This window comes from Ambystoma mexicanum, chromosome 3q, assembly GCF_040938575.1.
Source record: "Ambystoma mexicanum isolate Mex_15411 chromosome 3q, UKY_AmexF1_1, whole genome shotgun sequence".
Taxonomy (NCBI): Eukaryota; Metazoa; Chordata; class Amphibia; order Caudata; family Ambystomatidae; genus Ambystoma; species Ambystoma mexicanum.
In genome coordinates this window covers 1,301,031,301-1,301,055,777 of record NC_090926.1, presented here as the reverse complement: position 1 = coordinate 1,301,055,777, position 24,477 = coordinate 1,301,031,301, and the positions used below count along the sequence as shown (strand labels likewise).

At 54.2% G+C, this 24,477-nt stretch overlaps 1 protein-coding gene across 3 annotated transcripts in view; it reads left to right on the top strand.

Annotated features, from left to right (window-relative positions):
* LOC138447910 (breast cancer anti-estrogen resistance protein 3 homolog) overlaps positions 1 to 23,541 on the top strand; it is a 350,104-nt gene extending 326,563 nt beyond the window's left edge. For all 3 annotated transcript variants that reach the window (XM_069604426.1, XM_069604428.1, XM_069604427.1), the window contains exon 10: positions 14,693 to 23,541. In XM_069604426.1, coding sequence (XP_069460527.1) covers positions 14,693 to 14,865 — 173 coding nt within the window. In that variant the 3' untranslated portion in view covers positions 14,866 to 23,541. The remainder of the gene's footprint in view (positions 1 to 14,692) is intronic.
* Positions 23,542 to 24,477: the final 936 nt, after the last annotated feature.

Below are 24,477 nucleotides of genomic sequence, written 5' to 3'. Positions count from 1 at the left end.
CCTCTGCCTACCCCCACTAATCCTAGCTCATCCATAGCTACCATGCCCATCCCTTCCTACCACCTCCCACTCTAGCTCACATCTGCCTACCCCCACTAATCCTAGCTCTTCCATAGCTACCATACCAATCCCTGCCTACTACTTCCCACCCTAGCTCACATCTGCGTACCCCCACTAATCCTAGCTCATCCATAGCTACCATACCCATCCCTGCCTACTACCTCCCACCCTAGCTTACCTCTGCCTACCCCCACTAATCCTAGCTCATCCATACCTACCATGCCCATCCCTGCCTACTACCTCCCAACCTAGCTCGCCTCTGCCTACCCCACTGATCCTAACTCATCCATAGCTACCATGCCCATCCCTGCCTACTACCGCCCACCCTAGCTCGCCTCTGCCTACCCCCACTAATCCTAGCTCATCCATACCTACCATACCCATCCCTGCCTACTACCTCCCACCCTAGCTCGCCTCTGCCTACCCCACTGATCCTAACTCATCCATAGCTACCATGCCCATCCCTGCCTACTACCGCCCACCCTAGCTCGCCTCTGCCTACCCCCACTAATCCTAGCTAATCCATACCTACCATGCCCATCCCTGCCTACTACCCTCAACCCTAGCCCACCTCTGCCTACCCCCCTAATCCTAGCTAATCCATACCTACCATGCCCATCCCTGCCTACTACCCCCAACCCTAGCCCACCTCTGCCTACCCCCCTAATCCTAGCTCATCCATGCCTACCATGGCCATCCCTACCTACTTCCTCCCACCCTAGCTCACCTCTGCCTATCCCCACTAATCCTAGCTCATCCATAGCTACCATGCCCATCCCTTCCTACCACCTCCCAACCTAGCTCACCTCTGCCTACCCCCCTAATCCTAGCTCATCCATACCTACCATGCCCATCCCTGTCTACTACCTCCCACCCTAGCTCACCTCTGCCTACCCTACTGATCCTAGCTCATCCATAGCTACCATGCCCATCCCTATCTACTATCCCCCACCCTAGCTCACCTCTGCCTACCCCCACTGATCCTAACTCATTCTTACCTGCCATGCCCATCCCTGCCTACTGCCCCCCACCCTAGCTCACATCTGCCTACCCCACTAATCCTAACTCATCCATAGCTACCATGCCCATCCCTGCCTACCACCTCCCACCCTAGCTCACCTCTGCCTACCCCACTAATCCTAGCTAATCCATACCTACCATGCCCATCCCTGCCTACTACCTCCCACCCTAGCTCACCTCTGCCTACCCCACTGATCCTAGCTCATCCATAGCTACCATGCCCATCCCTATCTACTATCCCCCACCCTAGCTCACCTCTGCCTACCCCCACTGATCCTAACTTATTCTTACCTGCCATGCCCATCCCTGCCTACTGCCCCCCACCCTAGCTCACATCTGCCTACCCCACTAATCCTAACTCATCCATAGGTACCATGCCCATCCCTGCCTACCACCTCCCACCCTAGCTCGCCTCTGCCTACCCCACTGATCCTAACTCATCCATAGCTACCATACCCATCCCTGCCTTCTACCTCCCACTCTAGCTCACATCTGCCTACCCCCACTAATCCTAGCTCTTCCATAGCTACCATACCAATCCCTGCCTACTACTTCCCACCCTAGCTCACATCTGCCTACCCCCACTAATCCTAGCTCATACATAGCTACCATACCCATCCCTGCCTACTACCTCCCACCCTAGCTCGCCTCTGCCTACCCGACTAATCCTAGCTCATCCATACCTACCATGCCCCTCCCTATCTACTACCCCCCACCCTTGCTTACCTCTGCCTACCCCCACTGATCCTAGCTCATCCATAGCTACCATGCCCATCCCTGCCTACTAACGCCCACCCTAGCTCGCCTCTGCCTACCCCCACTAATCCTAGCTCATCCATACCTACCATACCCATCCCTGCCTACTACCTCCCACCCTAGCTCGCCTCTGCCTACCCCCACTAATCCTAGCTAATCCATACCTACCATCCCCATCCCTGCCTACTACCTCCCACCCTAGCTCACCTCTGCCTATCCCACTGATCCTAGCTCATCCATAGCTACCATGCCCATCCCTTTCTACCACCTCCCAACCTAGCTCACCTCTGCCTACCCCCACTAATCCTAGCTCATCCATAGCTACCATGCCCATCCCTTCCTACCACCTCCCAACCTAGCTCACCTCTGCCTACCCCCACTAATCCTAGCTCATCCATACCTACCATGCCCATCCCTATCTACTACCTCCCACTCTAGCTCACCTCTGCCTACCCCCACTAATCCTAGCTCATCCATAGCTACCATGCCCATCCCTGCCTACTACCTCCCACCCTAGCTCGCCTCTGCCTACCCCCACCAATCCTAGCTCATCCATACCTACCATGCTCATCCCTGCCTACTACCTCCCACCCTAGCTCGCCTCTGCCTACCCCCACCAATCCTAGCTCATCCATACCTACCATGCCCATCCCTGCCTACTACCTCCCACCCTAGCTCACCTCTGCCTACCCCCACTAGTCCTAGCTCATCCATAGCTACCATGGCCATCCCTACCTACCACCTCCCACCCTAGCTCACCTCTGCCTACCCCCACTAATACTAGCTCATCCATACCTACCATACCCATCCCTGCCTACTACCTCCCACCCTAGCTCACCTCTGCCTACCCCCGCTAATCCTAGCTCATCCATACCTACCATGCCCATCCCTGCCTACTACCTCCCACCCTAGCTCACCTCTGCCCACCCCCACTGATCCTAGCTCATCCATAGCTACCATGCCCATCCCTTCCTACCACCTCCCAACCTAGCTCACCTCTGCCTACCCCCACTAATCCTAGCTCATCCATAGCTACCATGCCCATCCTTTCCTACCACCTCCCAACCTAGCTCACCTCTGCCTACCCCCACTAATCCTAGCTCATCCATAGCTACCATGCCCATCCCTTCCTACCACCTCCCAACCTAGCTCACCTCTGCCTACCCCCACCAATCCTAGCTCATCCATACCTACCATGCCCATCCCTGCCTACTACCTCCCACCCTAGCTCGCCTCTGCCTACCCCCACCAATCCTAGCTCATCCATACCTACCATACCCATCCCTGCCTACTACCTCCCACCCTAGCTCACCTCTGCCTATCCCACTGATCCTAGCTCATCCATAGCTACCATGCCCATCCCTGACTACTACCTCCTACCCTAGCTCACCTCTGCCTATCCCACTGATCCTAGCTCATCCATAGCTACCATGCCCATCCCTTCCTACCACCTCCCAACCTAGCTCACCTCTGCCTTCCCCCACTAATCCTAGCTCATCCATAGCTACCATGCCCATCCCTTCCTACCACCTCCCAACCTAGCTCACCTCTGCCTACCCCCTAATCCTAGCTCATCCATACCTACCATGCCCATCCCTTCCTACCATCTCCCAACCTAGCTCACCTCTGCCTACCCCCACTAATCCTAGCTCATCCATAGCTACCATGCCCATCCCTGCCTACTACCTCCCACCCTAGCTCGCCTCTGCCTACCCCCACTAATCCTAGCTCATCCATACCTACCATACCCATCCCTGCCTACTACCTCCCACCCTAGCTCGCCTCTGCCTACCCCCATTAATCCTAGCTCATCCATACCTACCATGCCCATCCCTGCCTACTACCTCCCACCCTAGCTCACCTCTGGCTACCCCCACTGATCCTAGCTAATCCATACCTACCATGCCCATCCCTTCCTACCACCTCCCAACCTAGCTCACCTCTGCCTACCCCCACTAATCCTAGCCCATCCATAGCTACCATGCCCATCCCTTCCTACCACCTCCCAACCTATCTCACCTCTGCCTACCCCCCTAATCCTAGCTCATCCATGCCTGCCATGGCCATCCCTACCTACAACCTCCCACCCTAGCTCACCTCTGCCTACCCCCACTAATCCTAGCTCATCCATACCTACCATGCCCATCCCTGCCTACTACCTCCCACCCTAGCTCACCTCTGCCTATCCCACTGATCCTAGCTCATCCATAGCTACCATGCCCATCCCTTCCTACCACCTCCCAACCTAGCTCACCTCTGCCTACTCCCACTAATCCTAGCTCATCCATAGCTACCATGCCCATCCCTTCCTACCACCTCCCAACCTAGCTCACCTCTGCCTACCCCCACTAATCCTAGCTCATCCATAGCTACCATTCCCATCCCTGCCTACTACCTCCCACCCTAGCTCGCCTCTGCCTACCCCCACCAATCCTAGCTCATCCATACCTACCATACCCATCCCTGCCTACTACCTCCCACCCTAGCTCGCCTCTGCCTACCCCCACTAATCCTAGCTCATCCATACCTACCATGCCTATCCCTTCCTACCACCTCCCAACCTAGCTCACCTCTGCCTACCCCCACTGATCCTAGCTCATCCATAGCTACCATGCCCATCCCTTCCTACCACCTCCCAACCTAGCTCACCTCTGCCTACCCCCACTAATCCTAGCTCATCCATAGCTACCATGCCCATCCCTTCCTACCACCTCCCAACCTAGCTCGCCTCTGCCTACCCCCACTAATCCTAGCTAATCCATACCTACCATGCCCATCCCTGCCTACTACCTCCCACCCTAGCTCACCTCTGCCTATCCCACTGATCCTAGCTCATCCATAGCTACCATGCCCATCCCTTCCTACCACCTCCCAACCTAGCTCACCTCTGCCTACCCCCACTAATCCTAGCTCATCCATAGCTACCATGCCCATCCCTTCCTACCACCTCCCAACCTAGCTCGCCTCTGCCTACCCCCACTAATCCTAGCTCATCCATAGCTACCATGCCCATCCCTGCCTACTACCTCCCACCCTAGCTCGCCTCTGCCTACCCCCACTAATCCTAGCTCATCCATACCTACCATACCCATCCCTGCCTACTACCTCCCACCCTAGCTCGCCTCTGCCTACCCCCACTAATCCTAGCTCATCCATACCTACCATGCCCATCCCTGCCTACTACCTCCCACCCTAGCTCACCCCTGCCTACCCCCACTGATCCTAGCTCATCCATACCTACCATGCCCATCCCTGACTACTACCTCCCACCCTAGCTCACCTCTGCCTATCCCACTGATCCTAGCTCATCCATAGCTACCATGCCCATCCCTTCCTACCACCTCCCAACCTAGCTCACCTCTGCCTACTCCCACTAATCCTAGCTCATCCATAGCTACCATGCCCATCCCTTCCTACCACCTCCCAACCTAGCTCACCTCTGCCTACCCCCACTAATCCTAGCTCATCCATAGCTACCATGCCCATCCCTTCCTACCACCTCCCAACCTAGCTCACCTCTGCCTACCCCCACTAATCCTAGCTCATCCATGCCTACCATGCCCATCCCTTCCTACCACCTCCAAACCTAGCTCACCTCTGCCTACCCCACTAATCCTAGCTCATTCTTACCTGCCATACCCATCCCTGCCTACTACCTCCCACCCTAGCTCGCCTCTGCCTACCCCCACTAATCCTAGCTAATCCATACCTACCATGCCCATCCCTGCCTACTACCTCCCACCCTAGCTCACCTCTGCCTATCCCACTGATCCTAGCTCATCCACAGCTACCATGCCCATCCCTTCCTACCACCTCCCAACCTAGCTCACCTCTGCCTACCCCCACTAATCCTAGCCCATCCATAGCTACCATGCCCATCCCTTCCTACCACCTCCCAACCTAGCTCACCTCTGCCTACCCCCCTAATCCTAGCTCATCCATGCCTGCCATGGCCATCCCTACCTACAACCTCCCACCCTAGCTCACCTCTGCCTACCCCCACTAATCCTAGCTCATCCATAGCTACCATGCCCATCCCTGCCTACTACCTCCCACCCTAGCTCGCCTCTGCCTACCCCCACTAATCCTAGCTCATCCATAGCTACCATGGCCATCCCTGCCTACTGCCCCCCCCCCTAGCTCGTCTCTGCCTACCCCCACTAATCCTAGCTCATCCATAGCTACCATGGCCATCCCTACCTACCACCTCCCAACCTAGCTCACCTCTGCCTACCCCCACTAATCCTAGCTCATCCATACCTACCATGCTCATCCCTGCCTACTACCTCCCACCCTAGCTCGCCTCTGCCTACCCCCACCAATCCTAGCTCATCCATACCTACCATGCCCATCCCTGCCTACTACCTCCCACCCTAGCTCACCTCTGCCTACCCCCACTAATCCTAGCTCATCCATAGCTACCATGGCCATCCCTACCTACCACCTCCCACCCTAGCTCACCTCTGCCTACCCCCACTAATACTAGCTCATCCATACCTACCATACCCATCCCTGCCTACTACCTCCCACCCTAGCTCACCTCTGCCTACCCCCACTAATCCTAGCTCATCCATACCTACCATGCCCATCCCTGCCTACTACCTCCCACCCTAGCTCACCTCTGCCCACCCCCACTGATCCTAGCTCATCCATAGCTACCATGCCCATCCCTTCCTACCACCTCCCAACCTAGCTCACCTCTGCCTACCCCCACTAATCCTAGCTCATCCATAGCTACCATGCCCATCCTTTCCTACCACCTCCCAACCTAGCTCACCTCTGCCTACCCCCACTAATCCTAGCTCATCCATAGCTACCATGCCCATCCCTTCCTACCACCTCCCAACCTAGCTCACCTCTGCCTACCCCCACCAATCCTAGCTCATCCATACCTACCATGCCCATCCCTGCCTACTACCTCCCACCCTAGCTCGCCTCTGCCTACCCCCACCAATCCTAGCTCATCCATACCTACCATACCCATCCCTGCCTACTACCTCCCACCCTAGCTCACCTCTGCCTATCCCACTGATCCTAGCTCATCCATAGCTACCATGCCCATCCCTGCCTACTACCTCCTACCCTAGCTCACATCTGCCTATCCCACTGATCCTAGCTCATCCATAGCTACCATGCCCATCCCTTCCTACCACCTCCCAACCTAGCTCACCTCTGCCTTCCCCCACTAATCCTAGCTCATCCATAGCTACCATGCCCATCCCTTCCTACCACCTCCCAACCTAGCTCACCTCTGCCTACCCCCCTAATCCTAGCTCATCCATACCTACCATGCCCATCCCTTCCTACCATCTCCCAACCTAGCTCACCTCTGCCTACCCCCACTAATCCTAGCTCATCCATAGCTACCATGCCCATCCCTGCCTACTACCTCCCACCCTAGCTCGCCTCTGCCTACCCCCACTAATCCTAGCTCATCCATACCTACCATACTCATCCCTGCCTACTACCTCCCACCCTAGCTCGCCTCTGCCCACCCCCACTAATCCTAGCTCATCCATACCTACCATGCCCATCCCTGCCTACTACCTCCCACCCTAGCTCACCTCTGGCTACCCCCACTGATCCTAGCTAATCCATACCTACCATGCCCATCCCTTCCTACCACCTCCCAACCTAGCTCACCTCTGCCTACCCCCACTAATCCTAGCCCATCCATAGCTACCATGCCCATCCCTTCCTACCACCTCCCAACCTATCTCACCTCTGCCTACCCCCCTAATCCTAGCTCATCCATGCCTGCCATGGCCATCCCTACCTACAACCTCCCACCCTAGCTCACCTCTGCCTACCCCCACTAATCCTAGCTCATCCATACCTACCATGCCCATCCCTGCCTACTACCTCCCACCCTAGCTCACCTCTGCCTATCCCACTGATCCTAGCTCATCCATAGCTACCATGCCCATCCCTTCCTACCACCTCCCAACCTAGCTCACCTCTGCCTACTCCCACTAATCCTAGCTCATCCATAGCTACCATGCCCATCCCTTCCTACCACCTCCCAACCTAGCTCACCTCTGCCTACCCCCACTAATCCTAGCTCATCCATAGCTACCATTCCCATCCCTGCCTACTACCTCCCACCCTAGCTCGCCTCTGCCTACCCCCACCAATCCTAGCTCATCCATACCTACCATACCCATCCCTGCCTACTACCTCCCACCCTAGCTCGCCTCTGCCTACCCCCACTAATCCTAGCTCATCCATACCTACCATGCCCATCCCTGCCTACTACCTCCCATCCTAGCTCACCTCTGCCTACCCCCACTGATCCTAGCTCATCCATAGCTACCATGCCCATCCCTTCCTACCACCTCCCAACCTAGCTCACCTCTGCCTACCCCCACTAATCCTAGCTCATCCATAGCTACCATGCCCATCCCTTCCTACCACCTCCCAACCTAGCTCGCCTCTGCCTACCCCCACTAATCCTAGCTAATCCATACCAACCATGCCCATCCCTGCCTACTACCTCCCACCCTAGCTCACCTCTGCCTATCCCACTGATCCTAGCTCATCCATAGCTACCATGCCCATCCCTTCCTACCACCTCCCAACCTAGCTCACCTCTGCCTACCCCCACTAATCCTAGCTCATCCATAGCTACCATGCCCATCCCTTCCTACCACCTCCCAACCTAGCTCGCCTCTGCCTACCCCCACTAATCCTAGCTCATCCATAGCTACCATGCCCATCCCTGCCTACTACCTCCCACCCTAGCTCGCCTCTGCCTACCCCCACTAATCCTAGCTCATCCATACCTACCATACCCATCCCTGCCTACTACCTCCCACCCTAGCTCGCCTCTGCCTACCCCCACTAATCCTAGCTCATCCATACCTACCATGCCCATCCCTGCCTACTACCTCCCACCCTAGCTCACCCCTGCCTACCCCCACTGATCCTAGCTCATCCATACCTACCATGCCCAACCCTGCCTACTACCTCCCACCCTAGCTCACCTCTGCCTATCCCACTGATCCTAGCTCATCCATAGCTACCATGCCCATCCCTTCCTACCACCTCCCAACCTAGCTCACCTCTGCCTACTCCCACTAATCCTAGCTCATCCATAGCTACCATGCCCATCCCTTCCTACCACCTCCCAACCTAGCTCACCTCTGCCTACCCCCACTAATCCTAGCTCATCCATAGCTACCATGCCCATCCCTTCCTACCACCTCCCAACCTAGCTCACCTCTGCCTACCCCCACTAATCCTAGCTCATCCATGCCTACCATGCCCATCCCTTCCTACCACCTCCAAACCTAGCTCACCTCTGCCTACCCCACTAATCCTAGCTCATTCTTACCTGCCATACCCATCCCTGCCTACTACCTCCCACCCTAGCTCGCCTCTGCCTACATCCACTAATCCTAGCTAATCCATACCTACCATGCCCATCCCTGCCTACTACCTCCCACCCTAGCTCACCTCTGCCTATCCCACTGATCCTAGCTCATCCACAGCTACCATGCCCATCCCTTCCTACCACCTCCCAACCTAGCTCACCTCTGCCTACCCCCACTAATCCTAGCCCATCCATAGCTACCATGCCCATCCCTTCCTACCACCTCCCAACCTAGCTCACCTCTGCCTACCCCCCTAATCCTAGCTCATCCATGCCTGCCATGGCCATCCCTACCTACAACCTCCCACCCTAGCTCACCTCTGCCTACCCCCACTAATCCTAGCTCATCCATAGCTACCATGCCCATCCCTTCCTACCACCTCCCAACCTAGCTCACCTCTGCCTACCCCCACTAATCCTAGCTCATCCATAGCTACCATGCCCATCCCTGCCTACTACCTCCCACCCTAGCTCGCCTCTGCCTACCCCCACTAATCCTAGCTCATCCATACCTACCATACCCATCCCTGCCTACTACCTCCCACCCTAGCTCGCCTCTGCCTACCCCCACTAATCCTAGCTCATCCATACCTACCATGCCCATCCCTGCCTACTACCTCCCACCCTAGCTCACCTCTGCCTAACCCCACTGATCCTAGCTCATCCATAGCTACCATGCCCATCCCTTCCTACCACCTCCCAACCTAGCTCACCTCTGCCTACCCCCACTAATCCTAGCTCATCCATGCCTACCATGCCCATCCCTTCCTACCACCTCCCAACCTAGCTCACCTCTGCCTACCCCACTAATCCTAGCTCATTCTTACCTGCCATACCCATCCCTGCCTACTACCTCCCACCCTAGCTCGCCTCTGCCTACCCCCACTAATCCTAGCTAATCCATAACTACCATGCCCATCCCTGCCTTCTACCTCCCACCATAGCTCACCTCTGCCTATCCAACTGATCCTAGCTCATCCATAGCTACCATGCCCATCCCTTCCTACCACCTCCCAACCTAGCTCACCTCTGCCTACCCCCACTAATCCTAGCTCATCCATAGCTACCATGCCCATCCCTTCCTACCACCTCCCAACCTAGCTCACCTCTGCCTACCCCCCTAATCCTAGCTCATCCATGCCTGCCATGGCCATCCCTACCTACTACCTCCCACCCTAGCTCACCTCTGCCTACCCCCACTAATCCTAGCTCATCCATAGCTACCATGCCCATCCCTGCCTACTACCGCCCACCCTAGCTCGCCTCTGCCTACCCCCACTAATCCTAGCTCATCCATAGCTACCATGGCCATCCCTACCTACCACCTCCCACCCTAGCTCGCCTCTGCCTACCCCCACTAATCCTAGCTCATCCATACCTACCATGCCCATCCCTGCCTACTACCTCCCACCCTAGCTCACCTCTGCCTAACCCCACTGATCCTAGCTCATCCATAGCTACCATGCCCATCCCTTCCTACCACCTCCCAACCTAGCTCACCTCTGCCTACTCCCACTAATCCTAGCTCATCCATGCCTACCATGCCCATCCCTTCCTACCACCTCCCAACCTAGCTCACCTCTGCCTACCCCACTAATCCTAGCTCATTCTTACCTGCCATCCCCATCCCTTCCTACCACCTCCCAACCTAGCTCACCTCTGCCTACCCCCACTAATCCTAGCTCATCCATAGCTACCATGGCCATCCCTACCTACCACCTCCCAACCTAGCTCACCTCTGCCTACCCCCACTAATCCTAGCTCATCCATAGCTACCATGGCCATCCCTACCTACCACCTCCCAACCTAGCTCACCTCTGCCTACCCCCACTAATCCTAGCTCATCCATAGCTACCATGGCCATCCCTACCTACCACCTCCCAACCTAGCTCACCTCTGCCTACCCCCACTAATCCTAGCTCATCCATACCTACCATGCCCATCCCTGCCTACTACCTCCCACCCTAGCTCACCTCTGCCTACCCCCACTAATCCTAGCTCATCCATACCTACCATGCCCATCCCTCCCTACCACCTCCCAACCTAGCTCACCTCTGCCTACCCCCACTAATCCTAGCTCATCCATACCTACCATGCCCATCCCTTCCTACCACCTCCCAACCTAGCTCACCTCTGCCTACCCCCACTGATCCTAGCTCATCCATAGCTACCATGCCCATCCCTGCCTACTACCCCCCACCCTAGCTCACCTCTGCCTATCCCACTGATCCTAGCTCATCCATAGCTACCATGCCCATCCCTTCCTACCACCTCCCAACCTAGCTCACCTCTGCCTATCCCACTGATCCTAGCTCATCCATAGCTACCATGCCCATCCCTCCTACCACCTCCCAACCTAGCTCACCTCTGCCTACCCCCACTGATCCTAGCTCATCCATAGCTACCATGCCCATCCCTGCCTACTACCCCCCACCCTAGCTCACCTCTGCCTATCCCCCTGATCCTAGCTCATCCATAGCTACCATGCCCATCCCTGCCTACTACCCACGCCCTAGTTCACCTCTGCCTTCCCCACTGATCCTAGCTCATCCATAGCTACCATGCCCATCCCTTCCTACCACCTCCCAACCTAGCTCACCTCTGCCTACCCCCACTAATCCTAGCTCATCCATAGCTACCATGCCCATCCCTGCCTACTACCCCCCACCCTAGCTCACCTCTGCCTATCCCACTGATCCTAGCTAATCCATACCTACCATGCCCATCCCTGCCTACTACCTCCCACCCTAGCTCACCTCTGCCTATCCCACTGATCCTAGCTCATCCATAGCTACCATGCCCATCCCTTCCTACCACCTCCAAACCTAGCTCACCTCTGCCTACCCCCACTAATCCTAGCTCATCCATAGCTACCATGCCGATCCCTTCCTACCACCTCCCAACCTAGTTCACCTCTGCCTATCCCCCTAATCCTAGCTCATCCATAGCTACCATGCCCATCCCTTCCTACCACCTCCCAACCTAGCTCACCACTGCCTACCCCCACTGATCCTAGCTCATCCATAGCTACCATGCCCATCCCTGCCTACTACCCCCCACCCTAGCTCACCTCTGCCTATCCCACTGATCCTAGCTAATCCATACCTACCATGCCCATCCCTGCCTACTACCCCCCACCCTAGCTCACCTCTGCCTATCCCACTGATCCTAGCTAATCCATACCTACCATGCCCATCCCTGCCTACTACCTCCCACCCTCGCTCACCTCTGCCTATCCCACTGATCCTAGCTCATCCATAGCTACCATGCCCATCCCTGCCTACTACCCACACCCTAGCTCACCTCTGCCTTCCCCACTGATCCTAGCTCATCCATAGCTACCATGCCCATCCCTTCCTACCACCTCCCAACCTAGCTCACCTCTGCCTACCCCCACTAATCCTAGCTCATCCATAGCTACCATGCCCATCCCTTCCTACCACCTCCCAACCTAGCTCACCTCTGCCTACCCCCACTAATCCTAGCTCATCCATAGCTACCATGCCCATCCCTTCCTACCACCTCCTAACCTAGCTCACCTCTGCCTACCCCCACTAATCCTAGCTCATCCATAGCTACCATGGCCATCCCTACCTAACACCTCTCGAACTTGCTCACCTCTGCCTACCCCCACTAATCCTAGCTCATCCATAGCTACCATGGCCATCCCTACCTACCACCTCCCAACCTAGCTCACCTCTGCCTACCCCCACTAATCCTAGCTCATCCATAGCTACCATGGCCATCCCTACCTACCACCTCCCAACCTAGCTCACCTCTGCCTACCCCCACTAATCCTAGCTCATCCATAGCTACCATGGCCATCCCTACCTACCACCTCCCAACCTAGCTCACCTCTGCCTACCCCCACTAATCCTAGCTTATCCATAGCTACCATGGCCATCCCTGCCTACTACCCCCCACCCTAGCTCGCCTCTGCCTACCCCCACTAATCCTAGCTCATCCATAGCTACCATGGCCATCCCTACCTACCACCTCCCAACCTAGCTCACCTCTGCCTACCCCCACTAATCCTAGCTCATCCATAGCTACCATGCCCATCCCTTCCTACCACCTCCCAACCTAGCTCACCTCTGCCTACCCCCACTAATCCTAGCTCATCCATAGCTACCATGGCCATCCCTACCTACCACCTCCCAACCTAGCTCACCTCTGCCTACCCCCACTAATCCTAGCTCATCCATAGCTACCATGGCCATCCCTACCTACCACCTCCCAACCTAGCTCACCTCTGCCTACCCCCACTAATCCTAGCTCATCCATAGCTACCATGGCCATCCCTACCTACCACCTCCCAACCTAGCTCACCTCTGCCTACCCCCACTAATCCTAGCTCATCCATAGCTACCATGGCCATCCCTGCCTACTGCCCCCCCCTAGCTCGTCTCTGCCTACCCCCACTAATCCTAGCTCATCCATAGCTACCATGGCCATCCCTACCTACCACCTCCCAACCTAGCTCACCTCTGCCTACCCCCACTAATCCTAGCTCATCCATAGCTACCATGGCCATCCCTACCTACCACCTCCCAACCTAGCTCACCTCTGCCTACCCCCACTAATCCTAGCTCATCCATAGCTACCATGGCCATCCCTGCCTACTACCCCGCACCCTAGCTCGCCTCTGCCTACCCCCACTAATCCTATCTCATCCATAGCTACCATGGCCATCCCTACCTACCACCTCCCAGCCTAGCTCACCTCTGCCTACCCCCACTAATCCTAGCTCATCCATACCTACCATGCCCATCCCTGCCTACTACCCCCCACCCTAGCTCACCTCTGCCTACCCCACTGATCCTAGCTTATCCATAGCTACCATGCCCATCCCTGCCTACTACCCCCCACCCTAGCTCACCTCTGCCTACTACCTCCCACCCTAGCTCATCCCTTTCCACCTCAGCTCACCCCTACTTCTGCCACAATAGCTCATCATTAAAATCACCATGCTTACTGTAACATTTGCAAACATAGTATTTGCTAACAGGTAATATTCGTAATACCTATAGAAAAAATACTTCTGTAAACTAGTGAAGATAAGTCTTTCTACTCTATCTATTACTCATTTTTTTCTGCAAGCAATAACTTACAGTCATGTTTGGAATTACTGGCTACGTCGAATTTACTGCATTCTTCCCTAAACATGGAAAATGCAATTAACAATTGCAAACAGCAAAACGATTGCCTTTGGCAATGATTGCTTGACATACATTACTAAACATGCCAACCCTTTCTATGAATACCTGTGTGTTCACCATCCTCCTGTGCCTTACAAAGTCTTTCATGTATATCCACCTTGCTCTGCCCGCTCAAGTACCATGAAACGGGCTAATAACAAAACCTGTAATTACAGCACTTAGACTTAGAAGCCTGAGGAATGCCGCATGGAGTATTATTAAGTTATTTATATTTTCTCTGGTGTGTTCACAGCACTGACTGACTACCTTATCCCCTTTCCCCCAGGTTTCCAGCATTGCCCGGAGCTGCTGGAGGCATTCCACAGTGAGTTTGCACTTCGGCTCTTCTGGGGCAGTAAAGGAGCTGAAGTCGCACAAGCCGAGAGGTACAAGAAATTCAACCAGATCCTGAATGTCTTGTCCCAGAAGCTGGAGCCGGAGAAGAAACCGGAGCGCTAGCCTTCTTTCTCCAGAGGAAGCTGAACATGTAGACTGATCCCTCCAGAAGAAGGTAGAGACCCTAAAATGTGCTCCATAAGAAGCTTGAGCCCTACCCTGCTCTCTCCAGAGGAAGCTGGAGCCCTACCCTGCTTTCTCCATAGGACAACAGTGCCTATGACTGTTCTCTCCAGAGGAAACCAGAGCCCTACCCGGCTCTTTCTAGAGGATAAATAACAGTGCCCAAGACCTTTCTTTCCAGAGGAGGCCAGAGATCCCAGCCGGCTCTTTCCAGAGGAACCTGCCATGAATGGATTTAAAGTGGCCTATGGACGTGTTAGTTCACCAGTGGATGTACCAGTGTTTGCAGGATACCTCAAACTTTACAGATCCCGACGGCATTACCCAGAGACATTTCAGATCTCCCAGAAGATAGGTATTTCTCAGAAAATCTAGAATTCTTCAAATCAAGAGCATCACCCGGCAACAATCTGGAGACCAGACTAGAAGATCCCAGAAATTCGGAAAGCAGAGTCTTGCGTGTCTGTTATCCTGAGTCTGGGCTTTTCAGAAGTCCTATGTCTTTATAGTCTTAGTCTGATGATTGGTGGTCTCTCAGATACTGCAGCGCTGTCTAGGACCCCAATGGTAATAACCCTGTTTGTGGGTCTCTCGAACACTGCAGCTCTCCCTTAGTGTTACCCTGAGTCCGAGCTTCTCAGAAGTCCTGTCTTTATAGTCTTACTTTGATGATTGAGTGTCTCTCAAACACTGCTGCACTGTCTGGGTCTCAAATGGTAATAACCCTGCTTGAGTATCTCCCAAACACTGCTGCGCTGTCTGGGTCTTGAATGGTAATAACCCTGCTTGAGCATCTCCCAAACTCCGCTGCCTCTCTGGGTCTCAAATGGTAATAACCCTGCTTGAGCATCTCCCAAACACTGCTGGCTCTCTGGGTCTTGAATGGCTTGAATGGTAATAACCCTGCTTGAGCATCTCCCAAACACTGCTGCCTCTCTGGGTCTTGAATGGTAATAATCCTGCTTGAGCATCTCCCAAACACTGCTGCCTCTCTGGATCTTGAATGGTAATAACTCTGCTTGAGCATCTCCCAAAAATTGCTGCCTTTCTGGGTCTTGAATGGTAATAACCCTGCTTGAGCATCTCCCAAACACTGCTGCCTCTCTGGGTCTTGAATGGTAATGACCCTTCTTGAGCATCTCGCAAACACTGCTGCCTCTCTGGGTCTTGATTGGTAATAACCCTGCTTGAGCATCTCCCAAACACTGCTGCCTCTCTGGGTCTTGAATGGTAATAACCCTGCTTGAGCATTTCCCAAACACTGCTGCCTCTCTGGGTCTTGAATGGTAATGACCCTGCTTGAGTATCTCCCAAACACTGCTGCCTCTCTGGGTCTTGAATGGTAATGACCCTTCTTGAGCATCTCACAAACACTGCTGCCTCTCTGGGTATTGAATGGTAATAACCCTTCTTGAGCATCTCCCAAACACTGCTGCCTCTCAAGGTCTGGAATGGTAATAACCCTGCTTGAGCATCTCCCAAACTCTGCTACCTCTCTGGGTCTCAAATGGTAATGACCCTGCTTGAGCATCTCTGGGTCTTGAATTGCTTGAATGGTAATAACCCTGCTTGAGCATCTCCCAAACACTGCTGCCTCTCTGGGTCTTGAAGGCGCATCTCCCAAACACTGCTGCCTCTCTGGGTCTTGAAGGGTAATAACCACTGCTGCCTCTCTGGGTCTTGAAGGGTAATGACCCTGCTTGAGCATCTCCCAAACACTGCTTCCTCTCTGGATCTTGAATGGTAATGACCCTTCTTGAGCATCTCCCAAACACTGCTGCCTCTCTGGGTCTTGAATGGTAAAAACCTTGCTTGAGCATCTCCCCAACACTGCTGCCTCTCTGGGTCTTGAATGGTAATGACCCTGCTTGAGCATCTCCCAAACACTGCTGCCTCTCTGGGTCTTGAATGGTAATGACCCTGCTTGAGCATCTCCCAAACACTGCTGCCTCTCTGGGTCTTGAATGGTAATGACCCTGCTTGAGCATCTCGCAAACACTGCTGCCTCTCTGGGTCTTGAATGGTAATGACCCTGCTTGAGCATCTCGCAAACACTGCTGCCTCTCTGGGTCTTGAATGGTAATGATCCTGCTTGAGCATCTCGCAAACACTGCTGCCTCTCTGGGTCTTGAATGATAATAACCCTGCTTGAGCATCTCCCAAACACTGCTGCCTCTCTGGGTCTTGAATGCTAATAACCCTTCTTGAGCATCTCGCAAACACTGCTGCCTCTCTGGGTCTTGAATGTTAATGACCCTGCTTGAGCATCTCGCAAACACTGCTGCCTCTCTGGGTCTTGAATGGTAATGACCCTGCTTGAGCATCTCCCAAACACTGCTGCCTCTCTGGGTCTTGAATGGTAATAACCCTGCTTGAGCATCTCCCAAACACTGCTGCCTCTCTGGGTCTTGAATGGTAATAACCCTGCTTGAGCATCTCCCAAACACTGCTGCCTCTCTGGGTCTTGAATGGTAATAACCCTGCTTGAGCATCTCTCAAACAGGGCTGTGGTCTCTGGGTCTCGAATAGTAATAACCCTGCAAGGTCTCTCAATCGCTGCAGATCCCTCTATGAAAAAGAAAGGCATTATCCTACTTAAGGGCCTCTCAAACAATTCTATTACCCTTTGTCTAGATCTCTCAGAAAACCTATGTCCCCTTTGATATTGCCCTGCTTATATGGTCTCGATGTCATTGTGGGTTTCCTGGGAACCAGTGGAATTACTCATCTTTCAGGGACTCTCACACACTACAGCTTCTCTGGGTTCTAATGGTGTTACCCTACTTTGAGGGTCTCTCAAACACTGCACACAGTGTAGATTCTATTGGTCACTATGGTATTACCCTGCATTGAGGGTCTTTCAAACACTGTACTCACTGTACACACTGCAGGTTCTTGGTGTCCTTCTGGTATTACTCTACTTAGAGGGTCTCTCGAACACTTCACACACTAGGTTCTATGGGCCCAATGATATTACCCTTCTTTGAGGTTCTTGCTGACATTGCTGATTCTCTAGGTCTCTTTGGTATTACCCTACTTCAAGGACTTCCCTCCCCCCAACATAGTCAAGAAGATATCTGGGTACACTCTAGTATTCCCGTGAGCCTGCTGGGTCTCTCTGGGCCCACTCTAGTATTCCTGTGAGCCTGCTGGCTCTCTCTGGGTCCACTCTAGTATTCCTGTGAGACTGCTGGGTCTCTCTGGGCCCACTCTAGTATTCCCGTGAGTCTGCTGGGTCTCTCTGGGTCCACTTTAGTATTCCTGTGAGCCTGCTGGATCTCTCTGGGTCCACTCTAGTATTCCCGTGAGCCTGCTGGGTCTCTCTGGGCCCACTCTAGTATTTCTGTGAGTCTGCTGGGTCTCTCTGGGTCCACTCTAGTATTCCCGTGAGCCTGCTGGGTCTCTCTGGGCCCACTCTAGTATTCCCGTGAGTCTGCTGGGTCTCTCTGGGTCCACTCTAGTATTCCTGTGAGCCTGCTGCGTCTCTCTGGGCCCACTCTAGTATTCCCGTGAGCCTGCTGGATCTCTCTGGGTCCAGTCTAGTATTCCTGTGAGTCTGCTGGGTCTCTCTGGGCTCACTCTAGTGTTCCTGTGAGTCTGCTTGATCTCTCTGGGTCCACTCTAGTATTCCTGTGAGCCTGCTGGGTCTCTCTGGGCCCACTCTAGTATTCCTGTGAGCCTGCTGGGTCTCTCATGGCCCACTCTAGTATTCCTGTGAGCCTGCTGGATCTCTCTGGGTCCACTCTAGTATTCCTGTGAGCCTGCTGGGTCTCTCTGGGCCCACTCTAGTATTCCTGTGAGTCTGCTGGGTCTCTCTAGGCCCACTCTGGTATTCCTGTGAGTCTGCTGGGTCTCTCTGGGCCCACTCTGGTAATCCTGTGAGCCTGCTGGATCTCTCTGGGTCCACTCTAGTAATCCTGTGAGCCTGCTGGGTCTCTCTGGGCCCACTCTGGTATTTCGGTGAGCCTGCTGGGTCTCTCTAGGCCCACTCTAGTATTCCTGTGAGTCTGCTGGGTCTCTCTGGGCCCACTCTGGTATTCCTGTGAGCCTGCTGGGTCTCTCTGGGCCCACTCTAGTATTCCTGTGAGCCTGCTGGGTCTCTCTGTGCCCACTTTAGTATTCCTGTGAGCCTGCTGGGTCTAGTATTCCTGTGAGCCTGATGGGTCTCTCTGGGCCCACTCTAGTAATCCTGTGAGCCTACTGGGTCTCTCTGGGCCCACTCTAGTATTCCTGTGAGCCTGCTGGGTCTCTCTGGGTCCACTCTAGTAATCCTGTGAGCCTGCTGGGTCTCTCTGGGCCCACTCTGGTATTTCTCTCTGGGCCCACTCTGGTATTCCTGTGAGCCTGCTGGGTCTCTCTGGGCCCACTCTAGTATTCCTGTGAGCCTGCTGGGTCTCTCTGGGCCCACTTTAGTATTTCCGTGAGCCTGCTGGGTCTCTCTAGGCCCACTCTAGTATTCCTGTGAGTCTGCTGGGTCTCTCTGGGCCCACTCTGGTATTCCTGTGAGCCTGCTGGGTCTCTCTGGGCCCACTCTAGTATTCCTGTGAGCCTGCTGGGTCTCTCTGGGCCCACTTTAGTATTCCTGTGAGCCTGCTGGGTCTAGTATTCCTGTGAGCCTGATGGGTCTCTCTGGGCCCACTCTAGTAATCCTGTGAGCCTACTGGGTCTCTCTGGGCCCACTCTAGTATTCCTGTGAGCCTGCTGGGTCTCTCTGGGTCCACTCTAGTAATCCTGTGAGCCTGCTGGGTCTCTCTGGGCCCACTCTGGTATTTCTGTGAGCCTGCTGGGTCTCTCTAGGCCCACTCTAGTATTCCTGTGAGCCTGTTGGATCTCTCTGGGTCCACTCTAGTAATCCTGTGAGCCTGCTGGGTCTCTCTAGGCCCACTCTAGTATTCCTGTGAGTCTGCTGGGTCTCTCTGGGCCCACTCTGGTATTCCTGTGAGCCTGCTGGGTCTCTCTGGGCCCACTCTAGTATTCCTGTGAGCCTGCTGGGTCTCTCTGGGCCCACTTTAGTATTCCTGTGAGCCTGCTGGGTCTAGTATTCATGTGAGCCTAATGGGTCTCTCTGGGCCCACTCTAGTAATCCTGTGAGCCTACTGGGTCTCTCTGTGCCCACTCTAGTATTCCTGTGAGCCTGCTGGGTCTCTCTGGGTACAGTCTAGTATTCCTGTGAGTCTGCTGGGTCTCTCTGGGCCCACTCTAGTATTCCTGTGAGCCTGCTCGATCTCTCTGGGTCCAGTCTAGTATTCCTGTGAGCCTGCTGGGTCTCTCTGGGTACAGTCTAGTATTCCTGTGAGTCTGCTGGGTCTCTCTGGGCCCACTCTAGTATTCCTGTGAGCCTGCTCGATCTCTCTGGGTCCACTCTAGTGTTCATGTGAGCCTGCTCGATCTCTCTGGGTACAGTCTAGTATTCCTGTGAGCCTGCTGGGTCTCTTATGGCCCACTCTAGTATTCCTGTGAGCCTGCTGGATCTCTCTGGGTCCACCGTGGTATTCCTGTGAGCCTGCTGGGTCTCTCTGGGCCCACTCTAGTATTCCTGTAAGTCTGCTGGATCTCTCTGGGCCCACTCTGGTATTCCTGTGAGTCTGCTGGGTCTCTCTGGGCCCACTCGAGTCATCCCGTGAGCCTGCTGGGTCTCTCTGGGCCCACTCTAGTATTCCTGTGAGCCTGCTGGATCTCTCTGGGTCCACTCTAGTAATCCTGTGAGCCTGCTTGGTCTCTCTGGGACCACTCTGGTATTCCTGTGAGCCTGCTGGGTCTCTCTGGGCTCACTCTAGTGTTCATGTGAGCCTGCTGGGTCTCTCTGGGCCCACTCTAGTGTTCCTGTGAGCCTGCTGGGTCTCTCTGGGCTCACTCTAGTATTTGTGTGAGCCTGCTGGGTCTCTCTGCGTCCACTCTAGTGTTCCTGTGAGCCTGCTGGGTCTCTCTGGGCCCACTCTAGTGTTCCTGTGAGCCTGCTGGGTCTCTCTGGGCCCACTCTAGTGTTCCTGTGAGCCTGCTCAGTCTCTCTGGGCCCACTCTAGTATTCCTGTGAGCCTGCTGGGTCTCTCTGTGTCCACTCTAGTATTCCTGTGAGTCTGCTGGGTCTCTCTAGGCCCACTCTGGTATTCCTGTGAGCCTGCTGGGTCTCTCTGGGCCCACTCTGGTAATCCTGTGAGCCTGCTGGGTCTCTCTGGGCCCACTCTAGTATGCCTGTGAGCCTGCTGGATCTCTCTGGGTCCACTCTAGTAATCCTGTGAGCCTGCTGGGTCTCTCTGGGCCCACTCTGGTATTACTATGAGCCTGCTGGGTCTCTCTAGGCCCACTCTAGTATTCCTGTGAGTCTGCTGGGTCTCTCTGGGCCCACTCTAGTATTCCTGTGAGCCTGCTGGGTCTCTCTCGGCCCACTCTAGTATTCCTGTGAGCCTGCTGGGTCTCTCTGGGCCGACTTTAGTATTCCTGTGAGCCTGCTGGGTCTAGTGTTCCTGTGAGCCTGATGGGTCTCTCTGGGCCCACTCTGGTGTTCCTGTGAGCCTGCTGGGTCTCTCTGGGCCCACTCTAGTGTTCCTGTGAGCCTGCTGGGTCTCTCTGGGCCCACTCTGGTGTTCCTGTGAGCCTGCTGGGTCTCTCTGGGCCCACTCTGGTATTCCTGTGAGCCTGCTGGGTCTCTCTGGGCCCACTCTGGTAATCCTGTGAGCCTGCTGGGTCTCTCTGGGCCCACTCTAGTATTCCTGTGAGCCTGCCCTGCTGGATCTCTCTGGGTCCACTCTAGTAATCCTGTGAGCCTGCTGGGTCTCTCTGGGCCCACTCTGGTATTCCTGTGAGCCTGCCGGGTCTCTCTAGGCCCACTCTAGTATTCCTGTGAGCCTGCTGGGTCTCTCTGGGCCCACTCTAGTATTCCTGTGAGCCTGCTAGGTCTCTCTGGGCCCACTTTAGTATTCCTGTGAGCCTGCTGGGTCTAGTATTCCTGTGAGCCTGATGGGTCTCTCTGGGCCCACTCTAGTAATCCTGTGAGCCTGCTGGGTCTCTCTGGGCCCACTCTAGTATTCCTGTGAGCCTGCTGGGTCTCTCTGGGTACAGTCTAGTATTCCTGTGAGTCTGCTGGGTCTCTCTGGGCCCACTCTAGTATTCCTGTGAGCCTGCTCGATCTCTCTGGGTCCAGTCTAGTATTCCTGTGAGCCTGCTGGGTCTCTCTGGGTACAGTCTAGTATTCCTGTCTAGTGTTCCTGTGAGCCTGCTGGATCTCTCTGGGTCCAGTCTGGTATTCCTGTGAGCCTGCTGGGTCTCTTATGGCCCACTCTAGTATTCCTGTAAGTCTGCTGGATCTCTCTGGGCCCACTCTGGTATTCCTGTGAGTCTGCTGGGTCTCTCTGGGCCCACTCTAGTCATCCTGTGAGCCTGCTGGGTCTCTCTGGGCCCACTCTAGTATTCCTGTGAGCCTGCTGGATCTCTCTGGGTCCACTCTAGTAATCCTGTGAGCCCGCCGGGTCTCTCTGGGCCCACTCTGGTATTCCTGTGAGCCTGCTGGGTCTCTCTGGGCCCACTCTAGTGTTCCTGTGAGCCTGCTGGGTCTCTCTGCGTCCACTCTAGTATTCCTGTGAGCCTGATGGGTCTCTCTGGGCCCACTCTGGTATTCCTGTGAGCCTGCTGGGTCTCTCTGGGCCCACTCTAGTGTTCCTGTGAGCCTGCTGGGTCTCTCTGGGCCCACTCTAGTGTTCCTGTGAGCCTGCTGGGTCTCTCTGGGCCCACTCTGGTATTCCTGTGAGCCTGCTGGGTCTCTCTGGGCCCACTCTGGTATTCCTGTGAGCCTGCTGGGTCTCTCTGGGCCCACTCTAGTATTCCTGTGAGCCTGCTGGGTCTCACTGCTATGAACATGGGAACATTACACGTTGCTGCTCTGGTCATTCTGAAGGTTTCTGGGACTCGTGAAACTCTTGCCCCTCCCAAAATGTTTCCACTGATTCTGGAGGTCCTGCAATGGGCCTGGACTTCAAAGGGAAGAACAGTTCCTCGCATGCTCCAATAGCAGCAATTCCAGTCCTATCTCTGCGGCTTCTAGGTGCTATTGTTGCTTAATTTTAATGATATTCAATGAATCAACCTTGAAAGCAGAAAGGGCTGAGTCGGCACTGCTGGGATTGAAATGTCTATTGTGCGGGTGGAGCCTTCACAGGAACCTCTGCCTGTGCTATACATATAGCAGCGTGTGCATCGGGCTTCCCGGCCCTCTCAATGTTCCCTCAAAGGCCCAGGTCAGCGGCCCTCACATGTGCAGGAGCCTGCACACTAACTGGATGCCTTTTATAGTTTATTGGGAATGGACACTAAAAGTTAGACTTGTATATTTGATCTTTTATATGCGGCAGTATATACACTGGATGTAAAGGTAATCTCCATTGTCTTCATTTTATAGGAGTGTGCACAGTAAGGTGCCGCATTCTGGATGTTACACTGAATGTACCGCATTTTCTACACCTTGTATTCACTGTGTACCTTAAGTTGCCTGTATACAAATACAATGAGCTTTTGCACTGCTACACGGAATGTGCAGACTGTGCACAGCAGTGGGGTGCCTGCATATACTTCTACATGGTGACTGAAACTTATAACAGTAAAGGATGCACATTTAAAACTCAATTCTCTGTATTTCCTTAACATTACACACTTGCTGTATGGAGCTCTTTCTTGCTTGCTGCAGCAGCCGCCCTTCCACACACTGGGTGGTGTTAGGCTGGTTTTCCGCCAGTCCCCTCATGAGGGCTCAGGGGGATACCTGCATGGCTCAGCAGGGGCTCCCATCAGGCTATCGCTGACTCACAGCGGTAGCCACACATTCCATTTAGGAGGGCACAGGGTAGTCAAGTACAGCTCACACAACAGATCATAACGAAGAAAGGCCTGCTCACTTGACATGCAGTTTATCAACCCTACTTCCCAAGCCTTCCCTCCACCACCAGGGAAGTATCTAAACCCTGTCCCTCCAAACAGGGGCTGTGGTATGAGTAGGGTTAGGGAAAAGTATCAGCAGTGTGCAACAGTAAAGAGAGCAGGCAAGAACCCCTGCAGTAGGCGGCTGCTCTCAATTGCCAACACAGGAGAGGTTTACCAATGTCACATTACATTCTATTGATAGTCCAATGCTCACACCATCCATTAACCCTTGGTGTGTATTAAAAGACATTTACCGTATATAACACATCAATACACAACTGTGCACACTTAATATTCAGGTTCAATTGCATCTGATAACCCTCAGGAATGAACACTCAATGAATGCGTCTTACATCGTCGTATACAAAATACATCTTTTAATTATGAGAAATATGTAATAAAGAAACATTGCTATTATTATTGTCACTATACACAAAACACTAAAGAAGGAAAAAGCCTAAATCATTCTCATCGCCTCTACCTCTCCTCAAGACTGAGACAGATCAACCTTTTCCAAGAAACCAAAGTCACCTTAAAGACCAACTACCTGCCTCGCCAGATCATGCTATGCGACCTCTCAAACCAAGCGAGGTAATCTTCATAAAAACATCTGCCTCACCATATCATGATAGGCGACCTCTC